The sequence below is a fragment of the Apaloderma vittatum genome, unplaced genomic scaffold (assembly GCF_000703405.1).
Source record: "Apaloderma vittatum isolate BGI_N311 unplaced genomic scaffold, ASM70340v1 scaffold36807, whole genome shotgun sequence".
Classification (NCBI taxonomy): domain Eukaryota; kingdom Metazoa; phylum Chordata; class Aves; order Trogoniformes; family Trogonidae; genus Apaloderma; species Apaloderma vittatum.
This window is the reverse complement of record NW_009727340.1, coordinates 1-598: the sequence shown is the minus strand read 5'-3', so window position 1 is coordinate 598 and position 598 is coordinate 1. Positions and strand designations below refer to the sequence as shown.

General features: G+C 60.0%; 1 protein-coding gene across 1 annotated transcript in view; it reads left to right on the top strand.

Annotated features, from left to right (window-relative positions):
• Positions 1–591, top strand: part of LOC104277096 (unconventional myosin-If-like) — a gene marked incomplete at both ends in the record, with an annotated part of 3,011 nt that extends 2,420 nt beyond the window's left edge. Inside the window, 3 exons of the mRNA XM_009873638.1 lie at positions 72–217; positions 319–465; positions 545–591. Of these exons, the coding sequence (XP_009871940.1) occupies positions 72–217; positions 319–465; positions 545–591 (340 nt within the window). The remainder of the gene's footprint in view (positions 1–71; positions 218–318; positions 466–544) is intronic.
• Positions 592–598: the final 7 nt, after the last annotated feature.

Genomic DNA, 598 nt, shown 5'->3' with positions numbered 1-598 from the left:
CGTGGCTGATGGTGGCTGCCCTTGGGTGGGATGCGAACACCCCCTCACCCCCTGCTTCTGCCCTTTCCCAGCCCATCAAGCGGGATTTCATCCTCACCCCTAAGTACTTCTACTTGATCGGGCGGGAGAAGGTGAAGAAAGGTCCTGAGAAGGGGCAGATCAAGGAGGTGCTCAAGAAGAAGGTGGAGCTGCAGGCGGTGAGCGGCGTCTCGCTGAGGTGGGTCCCTTAGCACAGGCTCTGCACAGGAGGGTCCACCCGGTCGGGCTCCCTTCTCCCCACCAGCACCGTCACCCCCCACACCGGTCTTGCTCCCCCAGCACCAGGCAGGATGACTTCTTCATCCTCCACGAGAATGATGCAGACAATTTCTTGGAGTCCATCTTCAAGACAGAGCTGATCAGCCTGCTGTGCAAGCGCTACGAGGAGCTCACCCGCACCAAGCTCTGCCTCTCCTTCAAGGACACGTAAGGAGGGATGCCAGGAGAGGTGACAAAGCCAGACAGGGTCCTGTCGCTGTGGCCTCATGGCCTCTTTCTCCCCTAGACTACAGTTTCGGGTGAAGAAGGAGGGCTGGGGTGGTGGTGGCACCCGCAACGT